Genomic DNA, 21,544 nt, shown 5'->3' on the forward strand with positions numbered 1-21,544 from the left:
GCTTACTGCTGAACATCTGATGGTAGTTGTGATGGGTCAGAAAAGGTGTGTGGATGAAGGATATAATGACCACATGTCTATTGTGTCCAGATCTAGTCTTATAATGGAGGTGGGATCTGAGATGACACTTAGGTTTGAAAAGTATACTTCAAAAATATATGCCAGCATATATTTAGAACTTTTTTTTTTTTACCAAGAAGAACTATACTACAAAAGCATCTGAAGATATAGCCACAATACATTTAGTTCTACAAACCACATAAAGTTTTGTAGTTCATCCATGTTTATTACTTTGCAGCTCACTGTCATAAATTATTGTGTTTTTTCCCAGTGAAATTCTTAGTTTAAGAAGATAATTGTGCCAAGCCCCAAGGGCTCATACCTGTAATCCTAGCTACTTGGAAAACTGAGATGAGTATTCTGGTTCTAAGTTATCCTCAATGAACCACCCCCACTTTTCAACCAGTAGTTGAATACAGTGATGCTCACCTATCATCCCAGTCCTATGTGAAGCTGAGATCAGGAGGATCACAGTTACAGGCCAGTATTGGCAACAACAACAAAAAATGTTTATGAGATTACATCCCCACAGAAGAAGCTAGGCATGGTGGCTTATACATGTCACCCAGCTGTGAAAGGAAGACTGAAATAGGCATGCCCTGGCAAGTAATGAGACCCTATCTCAAAATAATGTTTGCAGAGGAAGTGTGGCTCAGCAGTACAACACCTGCCCAGCAAGCTTGAGGCTCTTTCAAATCTCATTACCAGATAAAAGAAAGATAAGCTGCTGTTTCTTTTTCCTGGAGATGGGGATTGAGCCCACTAGCATACATTCTACCACTTGTCTATACACTATGTATAGCCCCAAGAAGGTAGTCTTAAATACAATTTCCCTAATAGGATTTATGTTACAGATTATAATGGAAATGGAAATGTCAGTGTTAAGCAGCCCATTTCAATGAATTGTCAATAAATTTTTTACTCGTTTTAAATAGGTTCTCAGTATATGAATGTTGGTGGTAATGTTTGTAATCTCTGCTCACTGTATGAGCCAGAAATATCAGACTATGAGATAGCATAGGTCATGTATAATCTGGTTTAAATTTAGGCTGATGCTTCATATTTATCTGTCATGTGACTATCAGACAGGAATGTAGTTCTGTTTCAAAAAAATAACATTACCAACTTCTTCCCCTTTAGCAAAATTGAATGAAAATTAATGAAAAAATATGAGAAAGGCATGGCTAGGTATTTTTTCCCCCCTAAATCTCAGAACTTAACCAGGTTTTAGAAGCACATCTTTGCAGAATGCCATCATGCTTCAGAATGTTAATTTTTTATTCATTTATTTATTGTCAAAGTGATGTACAGTTTCATATGTAAGGCAGTGAGTACATTTCTTATCCAACTTGTTACTTCCTTCCTCATTTTTCTCCCACTTTTTTTTTTGTTTTGTTTTTACTTGTAAAGCGGGATTCTTGCTGAGACTCTGTAAGGTTGTTTTGGGTGATAAAGAGCTAATCTTAGAAGACGTAGCTTCTGTTTTGTGGCTAACCCAGAACTTACCCTGTGTTACTTTATAGCTGTCATCTTCATTTTCTCTAACTGTAAAAATGCTGCCCGATACTGTAAGTGCTTCATCAACAACTAGTCATGACTTAGGACCTTGTAGTGTTTTGCTACAGTAACTAGTATAAAGAGCTTCATATGTACAAGTAAGATTATTTGTTTTATACAATAAAACTTCAAGACTAAGATATTTTTGCCTGAAAACATTTAGAGATTTCCCTGCTTGCAAAAATTATTCTTCCTTAACTCCAAGCTGCCTCCTATGTTTTCATGTAGTAAAAGGCTTTTAAGCCAGGCATTGATGGCTTACGCCTGCAATCCTAGCTACTCAGCAGGCTGAGATCTGAGGATGGATATTTGAAGCCAGCCTAGGCAGGAAAGTCCATGATACTCCTCCAGTTAAGCACCAAAACACTAGAAGTGGGGGTGTGGCTCAACTAGTAGAATGCTATCCTTGAGCAAAAAAAGGCAAGGAACAGAGCCCAGACCCCGAGTTCAAGCCTCAGTATCAGCACAAAGTGGGGGGAAGGTAGCTTTTTTAATAAAAGCCCGCTAATTAATGTATAGTGAATGAGCAAATAAATAAATGAGTAGCTTAGGGAAATAAATGTATAGCTTCTAACTTGCTATCATAACTACACCTTTTTCCCCTTCATTATAATGTGGTATTTTTTTCCTTTTTTATTAGTGTATAGTAATTATTCAGAGGAGTGAGTTTGATTGTTATAATTAAGTCCATTGGTGAACAGTTACCTGAAAATCAAGTATGGTTGGTCATTTTCCCACCTCCAAGATTGGATCCAAGGCCTTGTGCATACTAGGCAAACATGGTACCATTGAGCTACATTCCCACCCTGAAAATTAAGTTTTTGATCAGTAAGCTGCAGATTTGCTTTGGGTACAATTTTTATTTCTGAAAAGCGTCTCACTATGTTTCCTATCTCAACCCCTTGAGTGCTGGTGCTATAAGTCTGCACACTCATACATACCCAGCCCAGTTTTTGTGTGTATGTGTGAGTGAGTGAATCCAGTCCTGGGGACTGGAACTCGGAGACTGGCCACTGTCACTGGGCTTTTTATTTTCAAGGCTAGCACTCCTTGAGCCACAGTTCCACTTCTGGCTTTTGGTAGTTAACTGGAGATGAGTCTCACTTTCTTGCCTTGCTTTGAACCATGATCCTCAGATCTCAGCTTCCTGAGTAGCTGGGATTATAGTCATGAGCTACCAACATCCTGCTAGCCTGGTATCTATATTAGCAATCTGTCCATATTCTGTAGGAATAAAACAAATAGAACTACATATATATGTGTGTATATATATATATGTACAAACTATCTTGTTCATCTATATTGAGTGAACAAGAGAGTTTGTTGAGACGGAACCTTTTTTCTTTCTTTTTTTTTTTTTTTTTTTTTGCCAGTCTTAGGGCTTGAACTCAGGGCCTGAGCATTGTCCCTAGCTTTTTTTTTTTTTTTTGCTCAAGGCTAGCACTCTACCACTTGAGCCACATATATGTGGTGCTGAGGAATCAAACCCTAGGCTTCACTTTCCTGCATAGAAAAGAATCCCTGATGAAATGGAGAAGATAGCTGTCATTCATTTGTCCCACACATTTATCAAGTGTGGTTATGTGCTAAATACCATGAACAAAAGAAGCATGATCTCTTCCCTCATGGATCTTAAGTCCAAAGTGAGAGATAATTCACAGTTTATAGTCTTAAGTTCTATAATAAAGGAAATGACCAATCTGTTACCTGACACAAAGAAAAGGTAGGAAAGTCTACTTTGGGCTGTATTATTAGACTATTCAAATATAAGGAGATACTTGGATAGATTTTTTTTTTAGTCTGTTAAAAGGAACTTCTGCTTTGAAAAAAATGATTTTCACATGCATTCTGGTGGCTCACACCTGTAATCCTAGATAGTCAGGAAGATAAAATCTGAGGATCGCTGTTGGAAGCTAGCTGGAGCAAGAAAGTCCATTGAGATTGATCTCCAATTATCCACCAAAAAGTTGGAAGGGGTAGTGTGGCTCAAGTGTCATAGCACCAGCCTTGATTAGAGAAAAACAAGTGAGAATGTGATGCTCCCAGTTCAAGCACCAGTACACACACATGCACACACAGTGATTTTCCTTTTAGCCCAGCACTATCCCTATCCATAAAGCATCTCGTTTCACAATTTGTGGATTTAATGAATAATACTTTTGTTTTGGAGACAGATTCTATGAACAGAAGTCTGTAGAGGCAAATGCTATTGGTCATTTTTTCCAGTGAGGACATGTCATATGTGTGAAATATTAAGAAGCCCAGTGTTTGTTGTCTTATGTACTTAATGTTATATTTCCCCTTTCAACCTAAATATACAAGGTTATCAGCAAATACTGACACAAAAAAAGGATGGATTGGTATATGAAATCAGCTATTATTTTCTAGGTCAGTCTGAATCCTTAAATATGCACAGATTAAAAAATAGCAAAGTAGGAATTTTAATCCACTTCTGAATTTGTAGACAAATTGCCCCAAACTGACAAGTTTGAATTAGTTAGCAGATGAGGCTATTTGAAATCATAAATACTAGAATATTAGAAACCTAAAAAGATGAAATATCTGCTTCTAACATTTTCTTCAATATTATGTTTATACCATAATTGTTAATGAAAATAGGTCATTGTCTAATTTTCATAATCACTAGAGCCCTCAGACTAAATTTAGCTTAGATATTTCTCAAGCAATTATTCAGTATACTTAGCAAATTTTACTTTTAAAGCCTGATCAAAAGAGTATGTTTGGGGCTGGGAATATGGCTTAGCGGTAGAGGGCTTGCTTTGCATGCATGAAGCCCTGAGTTCTATTCCTCAGCACCACATCAACAAAAAGTGAGAAGTGGCACTGTGGCTCAAGTGGTCAAGTGTAGCCTTGAGCAGACAGAAGCCAAGGACAGTGCTCATGCCCTAAGTCCATGCCCCAGGGCTGGCCAAAAAAAAATGTATGTTAAAAATTTGAGACCACTATCTTATACAATATGTAATTCAGATCGTAGCACATCACATCTAGAAGATATGAATACATTAAAAGTCATAAAACATGAAGATAACATCCAAGGTGGCTAGGCTCTATAGCATTAGTCTTTGTGAAACTCTTAGCATCTGTAAAACTGGTCATGATTTGAATAATTGTAAACTTTTACCTAATTTGGCAAGAGATTATTTTTTTTAACAATTTTGATGGAGGAAAAATGATCTTTAAGTGGGTCACTGGTGGCTCACACCTGTAATTGTAGCTACTCAAGAGGCTGAGATGTGAGGACTATGGTTCAGAGCCAGGCCTGGGCAGAAGAGTCTGTGAGACTCTTTATCTCCAATAAACTACTCAGAGAAAGCTTAAGAGGTAGTGTGGCTAAAGTGGTAGAGCGCTAGTTTGAGCACAAAGAGGCTCAGGGAAAGCTCCTAGGCCCCGAGTTCAAGCCCCAGGACTGGCAGAAGAAAAAAGGTTTTTTTTAGTTTTGATTGTTTCTATTGAGTTTTTTGAAATTTTGTTTTTTAAGCTTTTATTTTGGCACATTTAGTTCAATAGCAGTTCATTTGCATTAGACTCTTGAAATTTATTTTGAAGGAAGATAAGCAAATAATTCTGTCAAAAAAGCATATTTGGGGCTGGGGATATAGCCTAGTGGCAAGAGTGCCTGCCTCGGATACACAAGGCCCTAGGTTCGATTCCCCAGCACCACATATACAGAAAACGGCCAGAAGCGGCGCTGTGGCTCAAGTGGCAGAGTGCTAGCCTTGAGCGGGAAGAAGCCAGGGACAGTGCTCAGGCCCTGAGTCCAAGGCCCAGGACTGGCCAAAAAAAAAAAAAAAAAAAAAAAAAAAGCATATTAGTGCTCGCTTCGGCAGCACATATACTAAAATTGGAACGATACAGAGAAGATTAGCATGGCCCCTGCGCAAGGATGACACGCAAATTCATGAAGCATTCCATATTTTTTAAAAAAAAAAAGCATATTAGCTTGAGGCTAGAAGATGAAAGAGTATTTGGCAGCTGGAAAAACAGTATAGGCATTTTCTATATTTGTGTGTGTGTGTGTGTGTGTGTGTGTGTGTGTGTATTCCAGTCGTTTCTTTTTAGTCTTTTTTTGTAAAAGTATGTAGAAACCTACATAAAACCATAGTGGTAGACTTAAACAACTTTAATTCACTTGTCATAAAATTCATTCCTTTACATTTACATGTAGTTTTTGAATGGTCACAGAATTATGTAACCAGTACCACAGTTGGCTTTTGTATGTGGCTCAACTGGTCCCAGACTCTTGGGTTAAAAAATCTTTCTTCATGGGCTTCATGAGTAGTTGGGACTAATCTGTTTCCTACAGACTAGCCTATTTTGGATATTACATATAAATGGAATACAGATAACTTTTTTTCCCCAGTCCTGGGCCTGAGCACTGTCCCTGGCTTCTTTTTGCTCAAGGACTCTACTACTTGAGCACTTTCTCTGTATATGTGGTGCTGAGGGATCGAACCTGAGGCTTCATGTATGCTAGGCAAGCACTCTACCACTAAGCCACATTCCCAGCCCCATTGTTAGCTTTTTGATCAGTAATTTTATTCTTGGAACACATTATGCATGCTCATGGAATAGCCTATTTTGAATAAATTACTTTCTTTTACAGTTTAAATGTTTGCTTCCTTATTTGACACACAAAAAAATTTAGTAGTTGGGAGACTGTATTCAAATTTAAACCAAAAAGGAAACTCATCACTCATAGCTTTACTCAAAAAAATATGACTATTGTCCTTACTGGCATTCGTGCTCTCATGTGAGTTCACTGAAATGTTCCCTTTACATCTGGCTTGCTCTGGATTTTATCACTGTACTTTCCTGTTAAATCCAAGAATAAGAGATAATTAAAAGCAAGAGAGAAAAATAGAAGAAAATATTGCTCAGATTGTGGAAGGATTAGAGCCGGAAGAACAGGATTAGAAAGAATATTTCAGGGATTTTGAATTTGTGGGCAGTAGAATAAAGTTTGGAAGTATTTGCGAGAGTAGTATCTCAAGAAACAAGGCAAACATGTTACAATGTAGTGAAGATATGTGATTTCTTTAAAAATTTTTTCTCAAGTTTGCATTTTAGCCATATGTCAGTGAAACACAAAAGATCACTACATTTCTGACAAGATTTAATACCCTTCAGATGTTTTCTTTTTAGAACTTCTTGTAAGAGTTTGCATTACTGGAGTTTAAACTTTAGGCCTTGTACTTACTTTCTACACAGACAATCTAGGATAGAAGCCATATTTCCAGCCATTGTTTAGGAATTTTGAAACCAAATCGTAATATGCTTTCTTTTTGAGTTTTTCCAAGATCTTTACCTAGACCTATTGCAGAATAGGTATAATCTCTGCATATAATCTTAGGATTCTTTTGTAGAGGAATCTCCCAGAGGGCTAAATTGCTACTATTTTCCCAAGGGTTCTGAATTAGGAAGAGAATCCTGTTCTGGGTTTTGTCAGTACTCAGTGTGCTGCCCTGCTGCCTTAGAAGTCTATCATTAGCTAGAAGAATGGAAAGAATTATTTGATAGGTAATGCTGTTATCTACATGCAACATATAGCCAGACATTTAGTCAGATTGTTTCAGAAGTATTTTAGCATAATTTCATCAAGGTCTGGAAACTCACATGGCCCAGTTGTGATTAAAAGATTTTGATTTTGAAATTGTCTTGCCTGATGTGCTTTAATTTTTAAGAGCTTTATTTTGAGAACAAACTTAAAATGTGCTGTAAGCGGGCTGGGAATGTGGCCTAGTGGTAGAATGCTTGCCTAGCATGTATGAAGCCCTGGGATTCCTCAGTACCATATAAACAGAAAAAGCAGGAAGTAGCGCTGTGGCTCAAGTGGTAGAGTGCTAACCTTGAGCAAAAAGAAGCCAGGAACAGTACTCAGTCCCTGAGTCCTAAGTCTCAGGACTGGCAAAAACAAAAGTACATTAAAAATGTACTCTTAAAAAGTGCACAAAGAACTGCCACATCTGCCTAAATGACCAATTAACATCTTCCCACATTTGTTTTATAAACTTTATTTTTCTTCCTTTTGTTCATGCATATTCTCTTGACACAATAGCTTAAGTTTTATTGAACCATTTGGGACTCAATGTCAACATCATGCCTCTTCACCCATAGAAAAAAAAGCCAGGCACCCGTGGCTCATACCTGTTATCCTCGCTATTCAGGAGGCTGAGATCTGAGGATCACAGCTCAAAGCCACCCCCGGCAGGAAAGTCTGTGAGACTATCATCTTCAATGACCCACCAGAAAACTCAAGTGGCACTGTGGCTGAAGTGGTAGAGCACTAGTCTTGAGCTGAAGAGCTCAGGAACAGCACCCAGGCCGACCAAGTTCATACCCCTCGCCTAGCCGACAAAAAAGCAAAAGTAGGACATACTCTTAATTATAGTCCCATCATCAAATTTAGAAGACATTTAGATAATACTGTTATCTATATGTAACATATAGCCAGACACTTTAGTCAGATAGTGTCAGTTTTTCCAGATATGGACCTTATAGAAGTTCTCATTATTAAAAACATAAATTCATCAGTAAAGCTTAGTTTCTTTTTTTAATTTGTTTTCTCAAGCTGCCTGTAGTGTTAATTTTCTTTCTCTTGCTCTCTCTTTTTGTGCTAGTACTGAGGCTTGAATTCAAAGCCTCTCTCTCTTGCTTGGCTACTTCTCAAGGTTGGCACTCTACCTACCACTGGAGATACATATCCACATACTTCCTCTTCTTACTTTCTCTTTTTGATAGGGAGTTTAATATTCTATGATTGCTGAAACAAACCAAGTCAATGAGAAGTAGCTTAGGAGCCTGCTTTTAAAGCAATTTAAAACGGGCTGGAGGTTGGGAATATGGCCTAGTGGCAAGTGTGCTTGCCTCGTATACATGAAGACCTGGGTTCAATTCCCCAGCACCACATATGCAGAAAATGGCCAGAAATGGCGCTGTGGCTCAAGTGGTAGAGTGCTAGACTTGAGCAAAAAGAAGCCGGGGACAGTGATCAGGCCCTGAGTCCAAGGCCCAGGACTGGCATAAAAAAAAAAAAAAAAAAACGGGCTGGGAATATGGCCAAGTGGAAAGAGTGCTTACCTCATATATATGAAGCCCTAGGTTCCATCCTTCAGCACCGCATATATAGAAAAGGCCAGAAATGGCACTGTGGCTCAAGTTTGGTAGGGTGCTAGCTTTGAGCAAAAAGAAGCCAGGCCCTGAATTCAAGCCCCAGGACTAGCAAAAAAAAAAAAAAAAAAAAAAAAAAATGGTCTAAAGCAATTTAAAACATATTTTCTAGTTTGGATAATAATGCTTATTTAGTGCTAGCATAGTTTTGTATTGTCTTCACATATAAATGACAACTTTGCCAGGGATGTAATTCTTGGAATATACCTTTTTTCCCACAATTACAGGTGTTACCTTGTTATTGCCTGTCATCTGAAAGTTATATAGAAGTCTGAGGCCAGCCTGATGTAGTTGTTTCTCTTTTCTTGGGAGGCATATTTAGTTTGTCTGAATTGTTACATTCTTGAAATTTTTAATAATAATGTGTTGGTGTTGGTGAGTTTCTATTTTGTGCTTAATGAATGCTTTAAAAATCATTGAATTTGTATTTTCTTCAACTTAAATTTCCTTTTTCTTGGGAATTTTAATGTCCATCACTTGATTTTCTTTTTTCTTTTTTGCCAGTCCTGGGCCTTGGACTCAGGGCCTGAGCACTGTCCCTGGCTTCTTTTTGCTCAAGGCTAGCACTCTGCCACTTGAGCCACAGCGCCACTTCTGGCCGTTTTCTATATATGTGGTGCTAGGGAATTGAACCCAGGGCTTCATGTATATGAGGCGAGCGCTCTACCACTAGGCCGTATTCCCAGCCCCTTAATTTTCTTTTAAAATATGCTAATTACGATGTTGAATTTGCATTCCTTATGGGGTTTTTTGCTCCACTGTATTCACTTTTGTCTCTTGTGCTTATTTGCATACTATTTTTGTTGTTACTGTTTTATCCCTTGCTGATTGTTACTATAGAGTCTTCAGTCTTGATTGCTTCTCATTTAAAACACTGTGATGATTTTTTTCTAATCTCCCAAATTCATTTTCGTAGCTTTGGTAGTACTTTCATTTTCTAGTTTTCTTATTTATCATCTCGTTTCATAAACCAAGTTGTCAGTTATTTCTTCTTAAGTAGTTTTTTAGGTTTTCTTCTTTCCTCTAGGGTGAAACAGAATGACATGTCCTCAAGTTCTTTTTAGTTTCGTTTTGCTTTGTTTTGTCAGTCCTGGAGCTTGAACTCAGCGCCTGAGCACTATCCTCGGCTTCTTTTTGCTCAAGGCTAGCACTCTACCACTTGAGCCACAGCGCCACTTCTGGCTTTTTCTGTTTATGTGGTGCTGAGGAATCAAACCCAGGGCTTCATGTATACGAGGCAAGCACTCTACCACTAGGCCATATTCCCAGCCCCATCATGTTCTTTTTTAAGGTTTTTTTTTTTTTACTTCAGAACTTTCAGTTGCATCAATTTTGTTTTCTTTTAAGATGTCAATTTGCTGCTTAACCCCAAATAATATGACTTTGTCATTTGTTGCCAGGATCCTGAAAAACCTCTGTACCTTCTTGGAATTTAAGCTGACATGCTGAATTGTATAGGTTATCGTTTTAGTATAATAATCAGTTTTCAGACATGATAAGGACTTGATCTTGTTAGCTTGGTACATGTAAGAAACTCAGTCTCCATTGATTTTTTTTTCTTCCATGAAACTTATTGAAATTACACATTTCCTTTTTCATTTGTGTGGCAGATTTTTTTTCTCAGCAGGAAGACTTAGCTATTGGGTATCATATTAGTTTTGTAGCTAATGTAACAAATTACTACACACTTGATTATCTATTGTATTTAGATTTTGGATTTAATCTTTCTTTTGGATGCTCACATTTTCTGTCAAGGTATTATGTTTTTGTGCTTTTCTTTCAATATTTGTCATTTTGAGCAACTAGTAATTAAGCGTTAGCATTTGATCCAGTGAGCTTGAGTTTAAAAACACTTCAGCTGAGGGACACTTTATTTCTTTGATTATAGCTTTTTTTCTTCAGAAAGGATTTATGTATGTATGTTCTTTCTATATTACTAAATCTATTACATCTGATTTTTCTTGGAGTTGATGTATTTGGCATCTTGTTTGTTTGCTTGCTTTGGTTTTTGTTTTGTTTTTGATGTGAAATCTCATCATGGAACTCAGACTAGTCCAAATTTGAAAAACTGCTTCTCCAATGTTGGGATAACAGGCTGTGCCTTGTTCAGCAAATACTTATTATTGTCTGTAGGATGCTCTGTGCTAGAGGAATTGATAAAGAAATTCAAAGAAGATTTCTGAATAGCTGATAGTCGGGAATAGCTTTTTAGAACGATGTAGCATTTGTTTACATATTAAGAGAAAGAAAACATAAAAGTACTTGGGTATTGTAAGAAAGCCTATATGTTTAGAGTACAGAATGTGGAGGAATGGGGGATAGTATAAAGTGAGATAAGGCTAGAGAAAGGATCTAGAGACCTTCATGTAAGTCAAGCAGTTCTTCTCTAAAACAGCGGGAAGCCATTTTTAAACTTTTAGTGCAGAAGTGATATGATAAAACTTCTATTTCAGTAGCTTTACTTAAGCTGCTGAGAATGAAGAATGAATTGGAGTGGTGCCAATATGCATGAGAAGAAACAAATAGAAAGCTATGTTTTATACCAAGAATGATAGTAGTTTGGGGAGTAGATAGTGATAGAAAAAAAGACAAATTAGAGGCTATTTAGAAAGTAGAATCCTGTCGCCTACTAGACTGATAAGAGACCAGATAAAGATAGGTAATATAACTTGTCCTTGGGTCAGGCACCAGTGTCTCAAGCCTGTAATCCTAGCTCCTCAGGAGACTGATCTGAGGATTGCAATTTAAAGCCAGCCTGGGCAGGAAAGTCTGTGACACTCTTATATCCACTGAACTACCAAAAAGCCAGAAGCTGTGGAGCTGTGGCTCAAGTGGTAAAGCACTAGCCTTGAGCAAAAAAGAAGTCCTGGGACAGTACACAGGCCCTGAATTCAAACCCCAGGATTGGCACACACACAAAATGTTGGCCTTGAGTAACTGGTGGCTCGCACTTGAAATCCTAGCTACTCTTTAGGCTGAGATCTAAGTGGGAATCTTGGCTTGAAGCCAATGTGGCAGGAAAATCCATGAGACTAACTACCTAAAAGGCAGAAGTGGAGTTGTTGCTCGAGTGGTAGAGTGCTAGCCTTGAACAAAAAACGCTCAAGGACAGGCCCAGATGCTGAATTCAAGCCTTGGAACGCTCGCGCGCGCGTGCGCACGCACACACACACACACACACACACACACACACACACACACAATTTGTCCTTGGCTTGGCCCAGATGCTGAATTCAAGCCCCAGAACACACACACACACTTGTCCTTGGTTTCTGTTCACTTTGTGGAATGATGTGCTTCACTAGTAAAAGCCAGTGTATAGGAAGCAATATATAGAAAAAGGCATAGTTACAAGCCTGGAACCATACAGTGAAGCTTAGCCTACAAAGGAGAAAAGATTGGAAAAACTGAGTGGGAGGAAAATCAGGAATGGATATCATCTTAAAGCCAGTAGCCAGTGTCTTTCAAGAGGGACTATAGTATTGAAGGATGCTATGAGTAGTCCATTCTAAAGTTGTTGAAATGTTGAAGTGAATCCTAGGAAATTAATTTGGTAGAACAGCCAGAAAACATTTTGGACTTATCAACACCTTTTCAAAAAGTTTAACTGTAAAGGGAGGAAGAGAGGAAGGTGGGTAGTTAGAGTGGAATGAGTCACATGAAGACTTATTTTTAGTGGGTGACATGGGTAACACTCCAGTGTCTTTAAAAGTCACATCAATTATGAGAGGTTGATATAACAGAGAAAAAGAGATAATAATGTAGGGTTCCTAAAACCACCGGTAAGTAAGTTGTCTATTTATTTGAAGCACAGAGTCCAAAGCTCTGGTAGAGGGATGTAACATAAGACATTTCTGTTCTCTGTTCTGTTAGAACAGCAATGTGTTCTCTTGAAGTGATACTCAGTGATTTGTTTTCCTGTAGTGTCTAATTTGTTACTGTTTCTATTGCTTGAGTTCACCAACTTTTTCATTTCTAGGAACTTATTTTCAGTTTATATATCTCATATGTTGATGTGTAGTTTTTACACCTAATGAATATTGTCTGCTTTTTTACCTTGTTTTTTGTTTGTTTGTTTGTTTGTTGCCAGTCTTAGGGCTTGGACTCAGAGCGCACGCACTGTCTCTGGCTTCTTTTTGCTCAAGGCTAGCACTACCACTTGAGCCACAGTGCCACTTCCAGCCTTTTCTGTTTATGTGGTGCTGAGGAATCGAACCCAAGGCTTTGTGCATGCTAGGCAAGCACTCTACCGCTGAGCCACATTCCCAGTCCCTAATTTTTTACTTTTGTGTTATAATGAATATTCTTTTATTTTTCTCTGGTGATTTTAATTTTTTATTTAGTTTCATTTTTATTTAAGCTTTGTCAGAGATAAGTATTCACTATTGTTTCCTGTCTAAGCAAAATCTTTAAACTTCCTTTCTCTCTTCTTATTTTTCGTGCCTGTCCTCTTTTTTAGGTCATTTATCTTTGGAAACCCACCATCATCACCACCACCACCCACCCCATGAGCTGTAGAGACTTAGAGAAGAGATTATGTAGATTGTAATCAGGAGAAGGTATTAACACTGAAATAAGTTTGAACTTCTGTTACAATCTTGCCTATGTCATATGTTGTCTTTTAAAAACTCATTTTAAGAACTCCATTACTTCATTTGCACATATACTGGATGTACTGGAGAATGGAGTGCAAATCCAGAAACCCAGGTCCTTTTCTCAGCTTTATTGGGCAAGTCATTCTATTTTTCTGCACTTTGTCATTTAATGAAATAGGTTTAGACAGATCATTTGTGTATTCAGACTCTTAATTATACAAATTTTGAAAAATCAAATTTGTAAATACAAATATAACTTTTTTGTGACTTTTTTGGCTCAAATGGTAGAGTACTAGCCTTGAGCACAACCAGGTTCTCAGTGCCAAACCCCTGGATCCACACACACAAAAAGAAAAATATATGAGGCAACATGTGCTTGCCCTTCAATACATGACTTAAACTCACTGTTTCATTGATAAGGATAATAATATCTTTTAGGATTCGTGTGGATTAAAACAGTTAATGCACATATAGGACTTTATAGAACTCTGTTTGACTGGTAGTAATCCCCCATAACTGTTAGTTGTTATTATCAAACCAGGAACCACCCGTTAATATCTCTGGTCATTTAGATGTGGAATTGTGGGTTGTAAGTTGAATTTCAAGAGAATCCTATGTGTGTGTGTGTGTTTTGCTTAGTTTATTTTTTTTTTTCCCTGCCAAAACTGGGGCTTGAACTCAGAGCTTCATGCTCTTGCTTGGCTTTTTTGCTGATTGGAGATTAGTGTCTTAGATTTGTCTGCCCAGATTGGCTTCAAGTCTTTACCTTCAGTTCTAGCCTTCTGCATAGCTAGGATAACAGGAGTGAACTGCCACCACCTAGCAGTTTCCTTTTCTTTTGTTCCATAATTATCTTTTGACTTAGTGGAAGAAACTTTTGAAGGAGTTCAGTTAACCTTAGATGAGGCTGCACAGAGATCATATTTTAAAGTCTCTTGTACTACCTCCAGGTCCAGGAAATCATTTTACAGGTACAACTGAGTTCTCTTTTGAACCTTTTCCTGAAGCCATGTTCTTTTTATCTTCAAAATGCTAACAACCACTGTTCTTATGTTAGTCTCTACTGTAGGTGGTAGAGACACACAAAAGATAACCACTATTCTGAAGTTAGCACATGCATATCTTTGTTTTTGCATTTAACCAAATATGTATGTAGAATTGTTTTGCTGCATTATTCAGTATATATCTGTTGATATAATTAGATTTGTACAGGTCATATATAACTCAGTAGACTTTTATCACCTAGGTGTCCATCATTTGTAACACATTGCTCAGGGTTATATAATTAGAAGTGAAAATGCTGAGCTGTTGCTTATGTGCATCTTCAAATATATCATGCAGCATCTAGGAGTATAGCTCAGTAGTAGACTGCTTACCTAACATGCATGAGGCCTTGGATTCCATCGCAGCCCTAATGATAATAATAATAATGCCAACAACATAATAATAAAGCATGTCCTGCACAAGGTTTTGAAGTAAGTGAAGCCAAAGCCAGTGTCTAGGAAGAAATGTTACTATAACTAGCTCCTCCCTCTGGCAAAAAAACAACAGCAAAAAATAGTGTAATGATGATCTTTTAAATTGAATATTTGTAATGTGTTAGACATTGTGTCAATGCTCTTAAGAACCTTGTAAGATGGAGAGAGAAATTAAAAAACATATAGTGATGGTCACATTACAAGTAGTAGAGCCAGAATTTAGACTCACATTGGTCTAACTTCATAATTATGTTCTCTAGTACATTAATTATTGGGAAATTCTTAGAGGAGCAATGGTTTTGGTTCTTGCTATCTTGTCAGTTTCTCTAGTAAATGTGTTTAATTCGAATTTTATCTGTTTTTTGTTGTGTGGTTACTGTTTCTTGTTAAATAATGGAATCTTTTTTCTTTTTCTAAACCTATTTCTACTGTACAATAATGCCCTTATAATGTAGGGTAAAATGTTGGAAGGTTTTGGAAGGTTTGAACTCAGTGCCTCATACTTGTTCTACCATCAGAGATAGGCTCTCAAACTATTGCTTTATTTTTCAGAAAGTCTCATGTTCTTTGTTTTGGCTGTCTCTGGACTACTATCCTAATGCCTCTCATGTAAACACTTAGAGTGAGTCAGAAGTTGAATTATTAGTTGAATTTAGTTGAATTATTAGTTGAATTTATTAGTTGAATGACCTTAGTTAAGTTCTTTAATCTTGGCTAAAGTTCTTTATGAATTGTAGTGTTGTTTAAATGAAGTAAGACTGTAAAGCACCAAATTAATTTTAAATTCTTGCTAAACACTTTCTGTTAACAAGATGTCATTGTTATATTGTCCTATCTCAAATCAAAATACTTACCCCTTTGCATTAATTAATGTATATATAAACTGGGTTTCAAAAAAGTAATCTGACAAGTACCACACAAATAATGAGTGATAGCTACTCTATGCTATTTACCTTTCATTGATTGAATGTTAATAGGGGGTAGGAGAGTAGGCAGAATTGTCTTATCCATTCCAACATTCACAGTCTTTTCTTCATTTGTATCAATTTGGTTAGTAGGAGAAAAAAGGAAAGAGGAAAAGGTTGGTGGGAAAACTAATGTTTTTATTTCCTTCCTAAGGGTTTTTCTTCCCCTTTTTCTCTGAGTTTAGCATTGCAACATCATAAATCCCATAGAACTACATACTAATTGGCCTAGGTACATTTACTACCCATATCTCCTACTACATACCTCCTTTACCTGCATTCTCTGTTCAGAATTATGTCCTCTTAGATTGCTTTTAGCTTGTCATTCATCTGATTAAGTGGACCCTCCGTGTCTACATTCCTAAACTATTGGAGAAGTAAGGGCCAACCTAAACTCTGACCAGCTCTGTCTGCCCTGTATAGGTACCTTTCAAACCAAGGAATTTCAATATTGGGAAAGAATAAGATCACTTTTTTCCAGATTTGCCATCAAGACAAGTCTCTTGGTCTCCTTTGTATTTATACTTAATGGTCATAGAGTATAATAATGATACATGTTCTTTCCATTAGCATAATAAATTATCAGTAAATTAATTTTGTTATATATGTTACATAATAAGATTTTTACATATAATTGCTTATAAACTTAAATTTTAGGGCTAGACAGTTTATAGTAATTTAGTAACTTACTGGCTTAATCAAAACCTGAAAAATCTCAGTGAAGCATTAAAATTTGACCTAGACTTTAAAGGATAGGTATGTTTTTTTATAAGCAGAAGAAGCAATGGCTTCCAATTAAGGAGACTGGCATGAGCAAAGGCTTAAAAGAAGGGACATGAAAATTTGTGGCATTGTGAATAGACCATTTTTTGTTTTCCCAGAAAGTTCATATAGTGACAGTGAAACTAGATATCAAGTCAAACTCAGAATTCCTGAATGTTCCAATTAAGATGTGTTTCAAATAGTAAGTGCTTTTTTTTTGTATGTTCTATGAATTCACTTCATTTTTCTTGATTGATATACCACATGGCACATGTTCCAGTGTATCCTTAAATGCTTGACCTGGCTTATGCAGATTGGTAACCACTGCTAGATCTGCCCTGAGTGTCCATGCCTTAGCGTGGCAGATCAGCTCTCCTTTGCACTGATGCTTTGGTTCTCTCTGCCTAATGTCCATTCTGAGCTGTGCTTGATCAAAGACTCTCCCATCAGTTCTTGTTAATTCCCAGATAACAAATTCAGTAATACAATTGAGTATCTACTTATTACAAGAGATAAGTTTGTATTTAAAGCTTTTCTTGTATTACCTTGACTCTTAAAAAAATATTGTTGAAAGTGTATTTTGTTGCAAAGATAGCTGTTGACTTTCTCATTTCTCTTCCTTTGCAGACCTAGAGGATCGAGACATAATGGGAGCATTTTTAGACAAGCCAAAGATGGAAAAGCATAATGCCCAGGGGCAGGGTAATGGGTTACGATATGGGCTAAGCAGCATGCAAGGTTGGCGAGTTGAAATGGAGGATGCACATACAGCTGTAATCGGTTTGCCAAGTGGACTTGAAACATGGTCATTCTTTGCTGTTTATGATGGGCATGCTGGTTCTCAGGTTGCCAAATACTGCTGTGAGCATTTGTTAGATCATATCACCAATAACCAGGATTTTAAAGGGTCTGCAGGAGCACCTTCTGTGGAAAATGTAAAGAATGGAATCAGAACAGGTTTTCTGGAGATTGATGAACACATGAGAGTTATGTCAGAGAAGAAACATGGTGCAGATAGAAGTGGGTCAACAGCTGTGGGTGTCTTAATTTCCCCCCAACACACTTATTTCATTAACTGTGGAGACTCAAGAGGTTTACTTTGTAGAAACAGGAAAGTTCACTTCTTCACACAAGATCACAAACCAAGTAATCCACTGGAAAAAGAACGAATTCAGAATGCAGGTGGCTCTGTAATGATTCAACGTGTGAATGGCTCTCTAGCTGTATCAAGGGCCCTTGGGGATTTTGATTACAAATGCGTCCATGGAAAAGGTCCTACAGAGCAGCTTGTCTCACCAGAGCCTGAAGTTCATGATATTGAAAGATCTGAAGAAGATGATCAGTTCATTATTCTTGCATGCGATGGTATCTGGGATGTTATGGGAAATGAAGAGCTCTGTGATTTTGTAAGATCCAGACTTGAAGTCACTGATGATCTTGAGAAAGTTTGCAATGAAGTAGTCGACACCTGTTTGTATAAGGTAGCTAGACTTCTTTAAAAATAATGATTGTCATGCTAATTACAAATTTAATCATCTTAGAATCTATAGTTCTTAAAATTTACTTTTTGCACAATTACAGAATAGTGAAAATATAGGAATACTTCAGAAATATCTAGTTACAAGATAGAAGAGTTATAAGAATCTTTAACCTTAACTACTTAAGCTTGTTAGTAATATGGAAGATTAATTATCAAAGGTAAAAGGAGGAAGTTGATGCATGTTTTAGAAAAATGGATGGGGGAAGATTTGATCTCAGTACTTGTAGGTGAAGAGCATTTTGAGTTTTAGTGTTTTTACTGTGTATACATTTATGAAAGTATTTTGTACCTATGACGTGTTGATTGTAGCACCAGCCAAGGGATTATTTGGTGTGATGAAATAGCTTTAGACTTGGAGTCAGAAGAACTTGATAAATTTTCAGGTAAGTTACGTAAACTCTCTGGAGTACCTGTTTCTTTAGTTAAACAAACAAACAAACAACAACTACCCTATCTTGTGGGTTTGTTGGGAGGATCAAATGGGATCATGTACATAGGTAAGCTAGCTGATGCCCTTTATTTTACAGATGAGGAAGCTGAAGCCAAAGAAGGTTCTGCAGACTTAAGAGTCAAACAGACCTGGAACCAAGGCTTACTTCCTCTTATTACTTTTGTACTGTTCAGTCTTAAATTGTCCAACCTTTCTCAGTTATTAATGGAGATAATAATCTAGTTTATAGGCCTTGAAGATTTACAATAATGATGTTTTATGTGTATGTATACAGATATACCATAAAAATAATGATCATGAGCTGGGGATATGGCCTAGTGGCAAGAGTGCTTGCCTCGTATACATGAGGCCCTGGGTTCGATTCCCCAGCACCACATATACAGAAAATGGCCAGAAGTGGCACTGTGGCTCAAGTGGCAGAGTGGTAGCCTTGAGCAAGAAGAAGCCAGGGACAGTGCTCAGGCCCTGAGTCCAAGGCCCAGGACTGGCAAAAAAAAAATAATAATAATAATGATCATATGCTACATTTACATGTATAGAGATAGATAATTATAGGTATATCCTATATGTAAATATATAAATATATAGTAGTTAGAGAAAAAACATAGACTAGTTTAAATACGCTCAATATATGCTTTTCCTAGAGAAGTTACAATTGGTGTCTACAGGATTATACAGCTTTAGCAGCAGCATTAAGAATAGGTTCATTGTACTTTCAACTGTACTCTCCTGTAAGAGTCATGCTCATTTATTGATTTTCTTTGAAGAAACAGAAATATTGTCAACATTTTTTTGTAGCTCTATACATACACAACCATCTCAGCTTAAAAATCTTAACTAAACTCTTGTCCTTATAAATCAGGCTTATGTAATATCAACACATACTTCTACGTATGAAGAAAATGGAGTAACCCTACAATTTATTGTGATTTTAAGCATTATATTTTAAATCCTAATTGTAAAGTATACAACTAGCACTTGCCATGTTATATGGAGTGAATGTGTATGTATACTTATATTAGGTATTGTTTAAATGTAAGTGAGCCACCAGTATATACTTAGAAGTAGTTTATCTTGTGGAATTTTTAATGATTATTATTGTGGATATAACCTGTAATGTCTGTTCTTTGTCCCCATACATTTTTTTAATCATTAAAAGTAACATTTTTTTTTACAAGTATAGCTATAACTGGTATAACTTTTAAAGATGCTTAAAGCTTAGAAAAGCATAAAGAAAACCAAAATGTTTTCTCAATTTTTTTCTTCAGGGAAGTCGAGACAACATGAGTGTGATTTTGATCTGTTTTCCAAATGCACCCAAAGTATCGCCAGAAGCTGTGAAGAAGGAGGCAGAGTTGGACAAATACCTGGAATGCAGAGTAGAAGGTGGATCATTTAACAAAAATAAGTAGCTTTTATTAAAGAAAAACCAACACAAATGTTAACATTTTAGCTTTTTTAGCTCTTTACATGTCTTTAATTTCTAGTATTCAGTATGCAGGAGTTGGAAAGGCATTCTGAAGTAGCTATTTAGATGTGTATTTGTAGTTATCCTATCACAGTAGCATTAGAAATAACTAGTGTGTCCTAATACATTGTATTCAGGATACTTTCGTTTTATTTAAAAGGCTAAAATGTGGGCTGGGTAATTATGATGACCTCACTGGCATGAGTAATTTTTTGCCAGGAAAATCTGATTTATGGTTTGTTTAAAGTCTCTGGAGTTTTTTGGTTTACTTATTCATTTTTGTTAACTTGAAGGTTACAAATTGGTTATTAACAACTTTGATGTGCCACAGCTTTTAAAACTTGTTTTTAATTCTTCCTCACCTTTCTTTCTTAAGCCATATATTATCTTACCTCAACAAATATACCTGAGTAGAAAACACATTGCAGAAATGTAACTTCTAAATTAGATTAAAAAAAAATAAGTTGGAAACTCCAACAGTGTATTTTACACAGATTACCTTGGAACAAATAGAAAAGTTGTTTGTATCTCTCAAATATAATGCCTTCAAGTATTTGTAAAACCTTAAATTATTATTATTTTTTTTTTTTGGTGATAGTGGTGGTAGGTTTTTCTTTCTGCTACTTCTCTAGTACTCTCCCACTGAACTACCATCCATTCCCATTAAATGATCTTTGATATAGCTACTATTTGTTTTAAACATTGTCTATGCAGAGAATTTCAGTTTACCATATATACAGAAGCATATAGATTATACAGTTCCAACTCTACATTAGTTATATAGAAAATGCATTTGGGGCTCCTAATGTCATTAACTTGCATTAAAGACTTCTAGTAGCATGCAAGCATTGACCTATACCCCTACTGCATCTCATTGTGCCTGCATTATTAAAATATGTACCTTAATTCTGTTTTTTCCTTTCTGATATTAATCATAATCAGTTTGATACTAGAATCATTTTTTTTATTTTGAGTACTGTCTACAGCTGGTGTTTTGTTTTTATTACCTTCCTCTGCTCGACAGTGGTACATTTAGTGTGTATTTGTATTATTCAGTATTTTATTCATATGTACCTCACTTTGTGATTTTTACATTTTAAGATAATCATTTCAATATCAGTTATTTATAAATAATACCATAAAATTAAAAATACTTTGAATGCTACAAAACCATTGACTTAAATTGCTGATTAGTAGAAAAATAAGAAACTGTAAGAATAATATGTATAGAAGTAAGCTGATACTGTTTTGGCACTTTAACTTGGGCACACATTTTCCTAATGCTTTGAAGAATGAAATAAGCACATTAGTATTTTTATTATGAAATGGGATCCAGTTTTAGAAATGAATTGCTACATTTCTTTTCAATGTGTACTCTTACGTTTTGGGTGGAATTATAAAATATTCACTTTATATAATTTTGTTATACTATTTTTTATATTACTTTCAAGCAAAAATTACTACCTGGGCAGAATTTACA

General features: G+C 36.4%; 1 protein-coding gene, 1 long non-coding RNA gene and 1 other non-coding gene across 5 annotated transcripts in view; 2 read left to right on the plus strand and 1 right to left on the minus strand.

Moving 5' to 3' along the window:
• The window catches only part of Ppm1a (protein phosphatase, Mg2+/Mn2+ dependent 1A), a 40,746-nt gene that overhangs the window by 8,736 nt on the left and 10,466 nt on the right, over positions 1–21,544 (plus strand). For all 3 annotated transcript variants that reach the window (XM_048362911.1, XM_048362910.1, XM_048362909.1), the window contains 2 exons: positions 17,233–18,086; positions 19,865–19,982. In XM_048362911.1, the coding sequence (XP_048218868.1) occupies positions 17,253–18,086; positions 19,865–19,982 (952 nt within the window). In that variant the 5' untranslated portion in view covers positions 17,233–17,252. The remainder of the gene's footprint in view (positions 1–17,232; positions 18,087–19,864; positions 19,983–21,544) is intronic.
• LOC125363628 lies at positions 328–20,495 on the minus strand. Its single transcript, XR_007213254.1, has 3 exons — positions 20,484–20,495; positions 13,658–13,667; positions 328–1,042 (listed from the first exon to the last, which is right to left on the minus strand). It is a non-coding gene; the product is annotated as an uncharacterized LOC125363628 (long non-coding RNA).
• On the plus strand, positions 5,450–5,556 carry LOC125363733. The gene has a single exon (XR_007213314.1). It is a non-coding gene; the product is annotated as a U6 spliceosomal RNA (small nuclear RNA).

Source organism: Perognathus longimembris, chromosome 14, assembly GCF_023159225.1.
Source record: "Perognathus longimembris pacificus isolate PPM17 chromosome 14, ASM2315922v1, whole genome shotgun sequence".
Classification (NCBI taxonomy): Eukaryota; Metazoa; Chordata; class Mammalia; order Rodentia; family Heteromyidae; genus Perognathus; species Perognathus longimembris.